This window comes from Caretta caretta, chromosome 26 (assembly GCF_965140235.1).
Source record: "Caretta caretta isolate rCarCar2 chromosome 26, rCarCar1.hap1, whole genome shotgun sequence".
NCBI lineage: Eukaryota > Metazoa > Chordata > Testudines > Cheloniidae > Caretta > Caretta caretta.
This window is the reverse complement of record NC_134231.1, coordinates 6,838,285-6,849,170: the sequence shown is the minus strand read 5'-3', so window position 1 is coordinate 6,849,170 and position 10,886 is coordinate 6,838,285. Positions and strand designations below refer to the sequence as shown.

The window sequence follows — 10,886 nt, the reverse complement described above, 5'->3', positions numbered from 1 at the left end:
GATCTAGGAAGAGAACATAGAAATCTTGACTCCCACTCTTTTGCTTCAGTCTCACAGTCTCTGAATCAGGTCACAGCCTCCCTCCCTGCTCACAGCTCGAAAAGTATCACGGTTAGGTGTCACAGTGAGCAGAGAGAACTGTTTCCTCGCTGCTGGACAGTGCTTCTGTCTCAGGATCCCCAAGCACTTCACAAACAGGAGTCTCTTCACTTGCCAGTTGTCAGTGGTGGACCATTGCTGGGAATTATGGCTCACGGGAGGCAGCTAACTGCCAAAACTTTGCATGCATCTCTTCCGGACTGCATCACAGCTGAGGTGCATCTAGTCCAGTATTTTCTCTCTCCCTGTGGTCAGCACCAACTGCTTCAGAGGAAGGGGCAAGCAACCCAGCAGCAGGCGGCTGTGGGATCGTCTGCCCTCCTTGAAAGCCTCGTGAAGTGTTAGAGACTGGCTTAAACCCTGAGCTTTTAGATCCCTTCCAAAATGTGTTAGCTTAAACTCTTATATTAGCATGGCTGACTCTTTCTGGTCCCTGTATCCTGAGGGCATTCTGGGGTGGCGAGCACCTCCCCGCGGAATACCCACGGGGCAGGCTTCCACAGTGGCAAAGGCCTAGCGGGAGCGCCCTGGCCGCCCCCATGTAGGGTTCTCCTGCAAGTGTAGCAACTGGAATGCACTGCGCTCTGGCTAGTCCAGGCTGCCAAATGGCCCGATAGGGAATTGTGGGTCCCAGTCCTAAGTTGGAAGCCCCTGGGGCTGCTTAAGGGTACACCAGGGGCTACAGCCACCTTTGCCCCCACCCCTAATAAGCTGAGCATCGTGGAAGGTGCAGCTCAGAAGCAGGGCCTGGGCTCATCATCTGACTCATCCTCTTGCATTGCTGTGGGATCCCCGAGTGTATACCGAGGTGCCTTCAGCAGGATGGGAGCATACAAGTGCTGCCTCGGTCCCACAATACCTCTGCCCTGCCGCAGCCTGCAATCCCATCCTCCTGCCCGGGAAACCCACAAGAAAACCACACTGCACTGAAAGGAGCGAGATGTATTTTTTTGCCAGACTAAGAAAATCCTAGTTAAACACAGAAACACGCATGTGGTTTGGAAGTTGCCGTCCGTTTCCTAGCCTGCTGCTGTAGCACAGAGGGGCCAGTACAATGCCCTGGAGGGCACAGGCTCAGTTCAGTCATTGCCACTCCCTGGGCAGTTGGGCTGCAGGCACCAGGAAGACATCGGCCATGGGTGGCTCTGACGGAGGTCACAGTCAGAGCTGGGAGGAAATGATCCATTGTACAGTCAGTGAAGGGAAGAACCAGCCCTGAAGAGCAGGGGGCTTCTGAAGACTGCGGGGAGCGAAGAATCCTTTGCCACTACCCGTCCCCTAACATGCACACACAAAGGCAAAGTCTCTCTGTTTCTACGCGGATAATAAATAACATTTTTGCAGCCACTGCCCACCTCTGCTTGTCCGCTCCCACCCAGCTAACCCCCTGTCAAAGGGCTTAGTCCTTGGTCGTCATACACACGGCAAGTTCACCCAACTTTTGTCACAAGAATATTATGAATTAGTTGCCCTTCTCAAAGCACTTTACAAACACTCACGCATTAAGCCTCACACAACATCACTGTGGGTTAGGTATCAGACCCTCATCAGAGATGGGGAGACCGAGACGGAGAGGTTCGGCGACTTGTCCATGTAAGCAGTGGAACCACAAATAGAACCCTGGAGTCTTGACTCCCAGTGTCCCCCCTGCTCTAACCACTGGAAAATACTCCTCTTCCACAGCTGGGAATAGTATAATTAATTATCACATAATGCAGTAATGCCTCAACCAGGGAGGGGCCTAGGGTGACCAGATGTCCCGATTTTATATGGACAGCCCCGATATTCAGGGCTTTGTCTTATATAGGCGCCTATTACCCCCTACCCCGGTCCTGATTTTTCATACTTGCTGTCTGGTCACCCTAGCGGGGCCCCATTGTGCTAAGTACTGGATAAACATATAGTAAATGACGGTCCTGAAGAGCACAGCACCCAGGAATCCTGACTCCCAATCCCCGCTCCTACTCTGTCCATTAGTCTGCCCTCCGCCATGGCAGGGAATAGAACCCAGGCATCCTGACTCTGCTCTAACCACTAGAGAGACAACCCTGCTGTACTAAGAGGCGATTATAAAGAGCGTAAGTTCCGTCCTGTGAGCGCTTCTGCAGAGCTATCCTAGGGAGGACCCCACACTTCTCCTTCCCTCCCACACTGACTGCGCTGTGACTTGACTGTCACTGGGCTGTATCTGATAATTACAGTTACTCTCTAATTATCACCTTCTGATTTCTCTTTGTTAAGGCTTGTTGGGAAGAGAGAACGAAAGGCTTTGGCAGCGCTATGGAGTTGCAGATACCAGAAAGTGGAGGCACCTGGATTCAGGATAAGGTGGACATACCATTTTTGCTGCAATGTTTAACCAATCCCCCATCAAAACATTATAAAAACGATCAAGCAGTGTCACCTTTTACAATGCAATGCCGGGGGTTTCTCCCATATCCCCCGCGCACACACTGTCTGGTACTGGAGCAACCAGACACAAGTTAAAATATGCAAAGATGCTAATTTAAAAGTACAGATGAGTGAGGAAAGAGTGAGAGTCTCAAAAAGCTATTGTTATTGAAATGAGACAGTGCACTGGGAGCGGTTGTAATGGGGAGAGATGGTGGGGGTTGGAAAGATTGGGAAGTTGAGAGACTGTAGGGGAAATGGAGAAGAAAGAGAGTGTGACTGATGGAGGATAGGGGGAAGCAGAGGAACTTCTTCCCCCTGAAACCAGGGGTCTGACTCTTTCCTCCACTCCCTGCATACAAAGGACTCGGACTGGAGTCCGCTGCCACAGAAAATGCACCTTTCGCCGACAACAGCGATAAGCAACAGGTGTGGTGAAGCTGAACACGGCCTAAGTGCAAGTGAGAAAGGACCAAAGCGTGTTCTGCCCCAAATGCAGGACCAAACCCTTAGCACACAGCATCCTACAGCAATGAGCCAAAGCACTACAGCCTGGTACAGCCTGTGGGCCCATTATTGCAGACTACTGCAGCCTGAAAGCTCCAATCCAATGGGCCATGGATTTGTATTGGCCTGGAAGATAACATGCCTGAGCCAGAGCGATGAAGAAGAGAGACACCTCCTCACAGCTGAACTGGTGCCTATTTACTAACTTCCCAGAGAGGAGCAGGAGAGCATGGCAACAACACCACCTTTCTGCCTCAGCACCCCAACTTCCTAACACCCAGAAACTTGTTCTAAACACTCCCCTCGAGCTGGCAGTCAGGACTCCTGGGTTACCCACCCTAAACTCTAGACCATCTTCTCCTCCCATAGCCAGGAACAGAACCCAGGTGTCCTAGCTGCCTGTTCCCTGCTAAGTCTCAGGGGATGGCTGTCTGTAGCACAAGCAAACAGATGTGAGCGAGGGGGCTGGGGAAAAGGCCAGGATCAAAGTGTCTTGTAAAGCAACTCTTCTCTACCTCCCCTACACTGGCTTCACAAGAAAAGTCTGTCTCCACAGTTAAAGGCTGACAGGATAGGTAGGGCTGTCACACCCATGAAGCTGATAGCATTACCCAGCCCTGCCTGCTTGAATGAACAATCATGCAGGCAGCAGTCCCTCTGGTTTGCTGCATTTTCTGTGTCACTTTAGTAGCCCAGGAGAGTGAAAGCATTTGCTTAGCCACAGGACTGGGAGAAGGAGCAGTAGGGCAAACTCCCCCACTTCCCTCCTAAATGGGTTGAGAGGCAAGGTCAGTCTCAGGGGCCTGTTCAAGGCCATCGTTTCCCAGAGGAAGCTACTGACAACTATGACAAGGGAGTTTTCTTTTTCCTAGGAACTACACTGAGACCCACCAAACTCATTTGACATAAGGCACCCAACAGACATCAACCACTTCCATTCACTACCAACCTGGGCTGGCCCTGGGTTTGAACCCGTGGACTCAAGGTGAAAAGCACCATCCCCCCAAGCCATCCAGTCCCCTAGAAAGTCATCTTCTGAGTATATCAGAGAAACAAAGGAAGACACAAACATACTTGCTAATACATAAATACAAACTCCTTCCCAGGCAGAGGGGTAGCAATTCCTCTTCTCCTCCCTCCCCTGTATGCACACTCCCCAGAAACTGGGCCATTTGCTACAGACCTCTCTCTGCCATATCCCGTCTCCCCGCCCCGACTCCCTCTCCTGATCCCCTTTCAATCCAGCACACTGGAGGTGAAGGGAGTGATCTTCTCCAGTGATATATCCATCTCGCACTCCACATGGACCACGGCTGGCAAGATGGCGTTGGCATGGTTGTTGTGGGAGGTCTTGGAGATCTGCGACACTTTGTCAAAAGTCAGCTCATTGTCTTCTGCCTGCAGGGTGGCATGGGGGAGAAGGTGCGGGTCGCTGAGAGTCACCACGTCCTTCTGGTAGGTGGTGTCATGGTGGTAGGAAACCAGCTCATTGCTGAAATTCACCGTCTCCACCACATTGCTGGGGCAGAGACGGCCGCAGGCCAGGATGGTGGCAAAGGCCCTCCTGAAGTCAGCATTGAAGGCGTAGATGATGGGGTTGAGGGAAGAGTTGGCCCAGCCGAACCAGACAAAGATGTTGAAGACTGTCTCGCTGACACAGGGCAGCTCCCCGGGATCGTGCAGGCCAAGGTCGCAGAAGGGCACCATGCAGTTGAGCACGAAGAAGGGCAGCCAGCAGAAGACGAAGACTCCCATGATGATGGAGAGGGTCTTGAGGACTTTGGTCTCCTTCTTGAAAGAGTTCTTCAGAGAGGCCTCGTGGGGGCAGTCATTGCTGTGGCAGTTCTGGGCATGCTCCACAGCTCTCTCCAGAGAGGAGATCCTGCGGATCTGCCGCTGAGCGATGCGGAAGATCCTGGTGTACGTGACGATCATGATGGCCACGGGGATGTAGAAGCTGATGAGGGATGAGGAGATGGCATAGGTCCTGTTGAGGCTGGAGTCACAGTTCTCCTCTGAGCCCTGTGTGGAGTTGGAGCTGGGCTCCTGCTGAGCAAGGAGCTCACTGGCTTTGTGCCACCTCAGCTGCACAGGGATGAAGGAGATCAAAATGGAGAGCAGCCAAGCCACGCCAATCATGATGAAAGCCACTCGCTGGGTCATCTTCCTCTCGTAGCGGAAGGGGCTGGAGATCGCCCAGTACCGGTCCACGCTGATAATGCACAGATTGAGGATGGAGGCTGTGGAGCACATGATGTCAAAGGCCACCCAGACATCACAGAAGCCCCCGAAAGGCCAGAAGCCGGCCACCTCAGCGACTGCCTTCCATGGCATCACCAGCACGGCCACGAACAGGTCGGAGACAGCCAGCGAGATGACAAAGAAGTTGGTGACCTTGGAGCGCAGGTGCCGGAACTTGATCACAGCCACGCACACCAGGGTGTTGCCCAGCAAGGTAGAGAGGATGAGGAAGAAGAGCAGGGCAGCCATCGCCACCCGCAAGGACAGCTCCGAGTTGTCCTCCTCCACCCAACTTGTCCTGCTGAGGGTGTCATTGATCATCTCCAGCCCATCTCCCCCTCCTAGCAGGTAAAGCCCATCCATGAGTTCCCTTTGTCCTGCTGTCCCCAGAGATCTCACTGGTGCTACGTCCCCATCGGCACACAAACTGCCTCCTCTTTATTCCTCCTCTTGCATCTCAGAAGCACAAACTGCGACCCTTCCAGCTCTTGAACTCTGACAAGCACGGCTAGATCCCCGGTCACAAGTGCTCCAACCTTTCGCTCCTTTCCAAGTCTCCTGCAGGCAGCCTGGCATTTTTCCCCCACCACTTTTCTTCTTATGCAGCCTGCCGCTCACAAAGAGCCAGTCCTCACCTCCTGCTCTCGTGTGGGGTGGGTGGGCTCAACTGCAATCTTCCCTCCCCCTCCTCTCACAAGGGGCTCATCAGCTGTTACAAATCCATCGCTCGTAGAATCCCTGTCAATCCCTTTTGTACTGGCCAGGGTGGGACTTGCTGCTGGGTCGGGTACAAGGGGGAGTTTGGGGATCACTCTCTGCTGTTGCTGCTAGATGCTCGCTGCTTCTCAGCTCAGACACTCAGCTGCTCTGCTGCCGCTGTTCTTTCCTCCCTTGCTAATTTGCTCCAGATTTTACATAGGTGAGATCCCCTCCTTCTCCATGCACTGACCCCCTACTCTCCAATCTCTGCCCTTTTAGTCCTGAGATATTGGGGGCATGGCGTTTGGGACTTTTCTGCAGAGATTGGGGAAGGGGCTGGATTTAGAGAAGGTAGGGAAACAGGCAACAGGGAAGGGGAAAGGGATGAGATGATGAGCAATCAGACAGGGTTGAGAAGATCTGGGAGGCTTAGATGACATTTATTGATAGGTTGGGAGTTCGATAGGTGGGAATCCAAGTCATTTTGATCCTCCCAGTAGGAGGCAGCATGGTCTAGTGACTAGGCTACTGGGCCAGGAGACCTAGGTTCTGTTCCCACTGGTTTGCTGTGTGACCTTAGGCAAGTCATTTCCCCTCTCTGTGCATCAGTTTTCCCATCTGTAAATAGTGGATAATGACAGTTGCCTTCCTTTGTAAAATGTTTCAGGATCTATAGATGAAAAGCGCTGTATAAAGAGTTCCTTGCTATTGCAGTATAATCTCTCCAAAGTCCTCTTCCTCCGATCGTGGAGCGAGGGCAGGCTTGTACACAACTGTCTTTATTTGAAGGGGGCCTAAAGTAAAGAATAATAGGTGTAGAATATTGATTTAATGAGGACTTTTGTACCAGGACTCAATTTGTCCAATTTTAATAAAGTGAGATAAACACGCTTCTATTCTCAACTAGGTGTTTTCTTTATTAGGGCAATCCTTGTATTAGGGCTTGGGGGCAGGGGGTGTGCTACAACTCCAACGGTCTAGGCCCATGGAGTGGTATACAGAAAGCAAAGAACTTTTTCATGTTAGTACAAAATCTAAATGCCAGCCCCTATTCCAGACTGATTAACAGGTCCTTGCATAGCCAATGCTCAGTACAAGGAAATCTGACCCTTGAGTCTATGGGTTATTCCTTCTGTGGAGGAGATGCAGTGACCAACTGTCACTATTCCTCCCCCTTCTTGTGGTGCTGGGGCAGTTACAGAGGAGAGTTCAGTGATCTCAGTTTATTATCCTATCTACAGTACCGCTGGGTAAACGGGGGGCTGAACTCCCTTGGGACTCCTTTATTAGGAATCAGGACTGACCCATTCACATACAGTTTAGTCTTCAAGTTCATGAGCCATTTCCACCACCCCTGCAACTCCACTGATTTCAACGAAGTTATACCAAGGGTCACTTTGGCCCCGTAGGCTGGAGCCTTCATCGCAGGAGAAGGTGAATGGCAGCAGATATGGTTTAGAACTTAGGAATTAGGAACCACTGAATTTTTCAGGGAAAACTAGGTACCATCCTAAAGAATCTTCATCCCTTTATATGCATTTTACCCGTGGGCCACATGTTCTGTCTCTCCCTAGGATTCTTTCTGCACTGAATCACATAGTCTGTCCCCAAAGAAGGCTCAAAAGAGCACTGACCTTTGCTCCTTAGGGATTTCTCCAGGGCTAAAGGTCCTGGGGAAACAGCTCTCAAGATTAACCTACTTTGGAGAAACTCTTCACTGGCAAACTTGCCAAGAAACAAGCAGCAAAACCCTTCCAAGACACACACGCCCAAGAAATCAGCCCCACTCAGCACTAAACTCGCTAATTACCCAGCTGTTTGCTGTAATACAACACAGTGCAGTGACCTTAACCCTTCCCGGCATGGTGCACCATTTCTAAATGAAGCAGCAGTCAATCATCTTGAAACAACCCAAGCCTATTGTGTGTTTTGGTTTCATTAGCTTTACCCTGCCCCATGCATTGTATAATCTCAGATTTCAGTCTGAACAGACACTACCCCAGAACTACTTGTGGCTGCTGTCTTCAAGGCTGTTCATAGGTGACACCTACTCTCTCTGATCTAGCCAAGAAAGTGATTCTGTTTTCATCATGAAGAAAATATTTTTCTTCTTTAATCAATTCCATGGCACAGCATCCCCTCTGAATGAGCTCTTTAAAGAAACTAACTAAATACAGTACAGGAATAGCTTGCAAGAGCTTCATTTGTCTCATTAAGTTCTATTGCCTTCCAGCAGGTTCCTGCCAACTATTTATACCAAGAAGGTGTGTTTGCTCTTTAAAACTTTTACTAGCGCCTTTGAAATGGTCAGACCTTTTACTTGCCAATCAATGGCGATAGGAAAATGGACGAAGGCATTTCAGCACAGAAGGGAGAGTGGGTAATATAATGCAACAAGAGACTTCGACTCCTGGCCAAGGACATACAAACACAGGAAAGCACTTCTATGATTCAAGCTAATGCACTAAGTGCATGAGATTGGGGATATTAGGCATTGATGCAGCTTCTCGTGATGCTGAGCATTAGCCCGAAGCGTTACCATTCTATGCATAGGCACCTTTTGACACTGCAGATCATTTTTACCATGTTGGATCTGAAAGGACATTCATCTCGATGCTCTCTACGCAGAGCACGTGGATTTCAAAAGTTCTTCTCATTGTTGGACATAGGGTAGGCACATGCTTGCTCCTGCAAGTCAGCCACCTAGTGTTACATAGTCATAAGTCTCAACCCAAAGTTGCATGCTGTCCCTCACTTAGGTCAGAATCAGTGCCTCAAGATGCCTACAAGCAAGACCACCGCAAGCCAGGACATGGTCATGTCTCACAAGCTATATAGGCCAGTCCTTGGATGGGAAGCATTCCAGGAAAACTTAGGCACTGCAGGAGGTGGGGTTGATGATTCTTTCATGAAGAAGGGGGCATTCTTCATAAGAACATAAGAGTGGTCGTACTGGGTCAGACCAAAGGTCTGTCTAGCCCATTAGCCTGTCTTCCAACAGAGGCCAATGCCAGGTGCCCCAGAGGGAATGAAAAGAACAGGGAATCATCAAGTGATCCATCCCATCACCCATTCCCAGCTTCTGTCAAACAGAGGCTAGGGACACCATTCCTGGCCATCCTGGCTAATAACCACCGAGGGACCTATCCTCCACAAATTTATCTAGTTCTTTTTTGAACCCTGTTATAGTCCTTCCTTTTAAGTTAGTTCCTTACCAATGCTTCAGCATGGTGCTATGGAACAGCCTTTTGCCTAAGACATAAAACCAGGGTTCCGTACCTCAGACTGCAGAACTAATGTTCATTATAATTCCTCTGATCCTTTTTGAAAGAGAAAGTTGTTAACCCTGGTATCATGACAAAATTGGAGCTTAGGTAATTACATTCTGCCCATCTGAAATTCTTCCTGCAATTTCTGTTGGATGCGATATCCTTTGCTTGCTACACTAAACTGGTATGTAAGGTTGCATCATTAAACAGCTGCTGATCCATCTCAGAAGTAGCTGCATTTCAGTGAAGTGAGCACTGTGTATATATTTTGCAAAGCACTTTGGTAAGAAACCATTCTATTTTGGTGGCAAGTCATTCTTTCGCACTTCTGTATTTAATATCTTTCCCTTCCCAGCAACAGGGTGCTCTCTCTAAATTACCTCTCTACTATTTTCCCCCTTCTTTTTCACAGCCACATCTTTCAGCTTTCTTTCCATTCAGTCATCTTGATTACTTTCCCACTCAAGAGTCAAAGCATGAAAATTACAAGCCACTTCAAGTAACGCACCAGCTGCTCAGATTTAACTCTTAAATGCCTCTTCCAGCCCTTCAGAACAATAGTCTCTCTGGCATGTTTTACACGCACTTGCAATGGGGATATATACAGCAACTTCTCCATGCCTTGCCTCTCACAGAAGGGAATTATCCTGTCTGGGAGTTAGCTACTCTGCTGCTTAAGTCCCTACAGAAAGGATCTAGAACTACGGGCTGTCAGCAAAGTCTCAGCTGTCATTATAGGGTCAGGCAGCGTACAAGTAACTTAGAATGCAACATGGGAACCAAACAACTGTCTTCCCCTGCGAAAGGTATGCAATAGAGGGCCAGTACCCACAGCAGAGACGCAATAACCCCTTGCCCTGCTAATGCAGAATACAGCATTCAGTTCCAGGCATCCTCAAAAAAATGGGAAGAGAAGTTGGGAATGTAGAGAACAAGGAAGACTCTAGTTACTTTCTAGGATGGACAATACAGGAATTAGTGGTTGCTATTCCAAATGTTAACCCTTAATTTAAAATCAATAAGGGAAAGTCGTAAATCGTCAAAGAGTAGGAGAGAATGATTGATGAAGATTAATCCAATAAAGTAGGTAATAACTGAACAGGGACTCAGACAGGGACTGTATAAGCATCCAAATGAGATCAATAACCAAGCACAGTCATTTACGGTGATCTAAGGGGACATAACGAGACATAACAAAAGGAAGCTGAAGAAAGGAACGTTTACATGGATCCTCTAAATGTTGAGCAGGGAGGTCTATTAGATTGTGGGATAGTGTCCTTGGTGAAAGTCCCAACATTTTATAAAATGGAAAAACGTGGGAAAGAACGTGGGAAAAGGAAAAACGTGGGAAAGAAGAGGCAAAAAGGATGGCATACCCTGAAGAGCAAAGAGACAGCTTTTAAATCAAACGCTCATGAACACGCCAGGGCTCCTGAACCACAAGCCAGCAGGGCTGTCTCTCTCACTGAAAGCAACTGCCTGTTTTAATTTAGACGCAGTACAGACCACTAGCTGCTCTTTCCTACAGAGGTCATGTTGTGGGTACGTCCAACAGCCGGGTACATGGATTATCCATCACTCTGTTTTTGAAGTCAAACCACTGTCAGCTGCCCATTTATGTTTAGTGAGCCATCTTTCCATCATAGGCGTTGGAAGCATCATGGGAGCAGCATTAATAGT

The 10,886-nt window shown here is 49.2% G+C and overlaps 1 protein-coding gene across 1 annotated transcript; it reads right to left on the bottom strand.

Moving 5' to 3' along the window:
- Positions 1-3,192: 3,192 nt before the first annotated feature.
- LOC125626402 (D(1) dopamine receptor) lies at positions 3,193-10,837 on the bottom strand. The gene has a single exon (XM_048829319.2). The coding sequence runs from the start codon at positions 5,599-5,601 to the stop codon at positions 4,234-4,236; it is 1,368 nt and encodes a 455-aa protein (XP_048685276.1). The 5' UTR covers positions 5,602-10,837; the 3' UTR covers positions 3,193-4,233.
- Positions 10,838-10,886: the final 49 nt, after the last annotated feature.

What these genes read in the sequence shown, in the direction of transcription:
- LOC125626402 (XM_048829319.2), bottom strand. Translation starts at nt 5,601, where the DNA reads ATGGATGGGCTTTACCTGCTAGGAGGGGGAGATGGGCTGGAGATGATC.